The sequence below is a fragment of the Penaeus monodon genome, chromosome 23 (assembly GCF_015228065.2).
Source record: "Penaeus monodon isolate SGIC_2016 chromosome 23, NSTDA_Pmon_1, whole genome shotgun sequence".
NCBI classification, from domain to species: domain Eukaryota; kingdom Metazoa; phylum Arthropoda; class Malacostraca; order Decapoda; family Penaeidae; genus Penaeus; species Penaeus monodon.
In genome coordinates, this window is record NC_051408.1 from 30,721,790 (window position 1) to 30,722,124 (window position 335).

Here is a 335-nt window from a genome sequence, read left to right on the forward strand (position 1 = left end):
ATTCAATATGTATACAAATTCTGGATCAAGATGTAAGACTAACAGAAACGGAAGTACTCCAGACTCCTGATTTCAGATCATGGTTCATAATTTAATATGAATGATTACTCATTGCATAATAAAACATATGACGACTAGTATTTTAAAAAAGGCCTTTATCGCCATGCACGTATGTTTACCTGCACGCCGAAAGGAAGTCCGGTCTCAGTTGGAAAAGCAATAAATGTGTAGAGATCCCGGTCGAAAATCGGCGTGTGGTAGTAAAAGTATTGTGTGTCTTCATCAGAGTAAAAACCCAGAGGATCTCCTGAAAGAGAGAAATTAAGTAAACAGTG

At 37.3% G+C, this 335-nt stretch overlaps 1 protein-coding gene across 1 annotated transcript in view; it reads right to left on the reverse strand.

Annotated features, from left to right (window-relative positions):
- LOC119587923 (hemolymph clottable protein-like) overlaps window positions 1-335 on the reverse strand; it is a gene marked incomplete in the record, with an annotated part of 19,095 nt that overhangs the window by 8,700 nt on the left and 10,060 nt on the right. Inside the window, 1 exon segment of the mRNA XM_037936634.1 lies at window positions 180-307. Within this exon segment, the coding sequence (XP_037792562.1) occupies window positions 180-307 (128 nt within the window).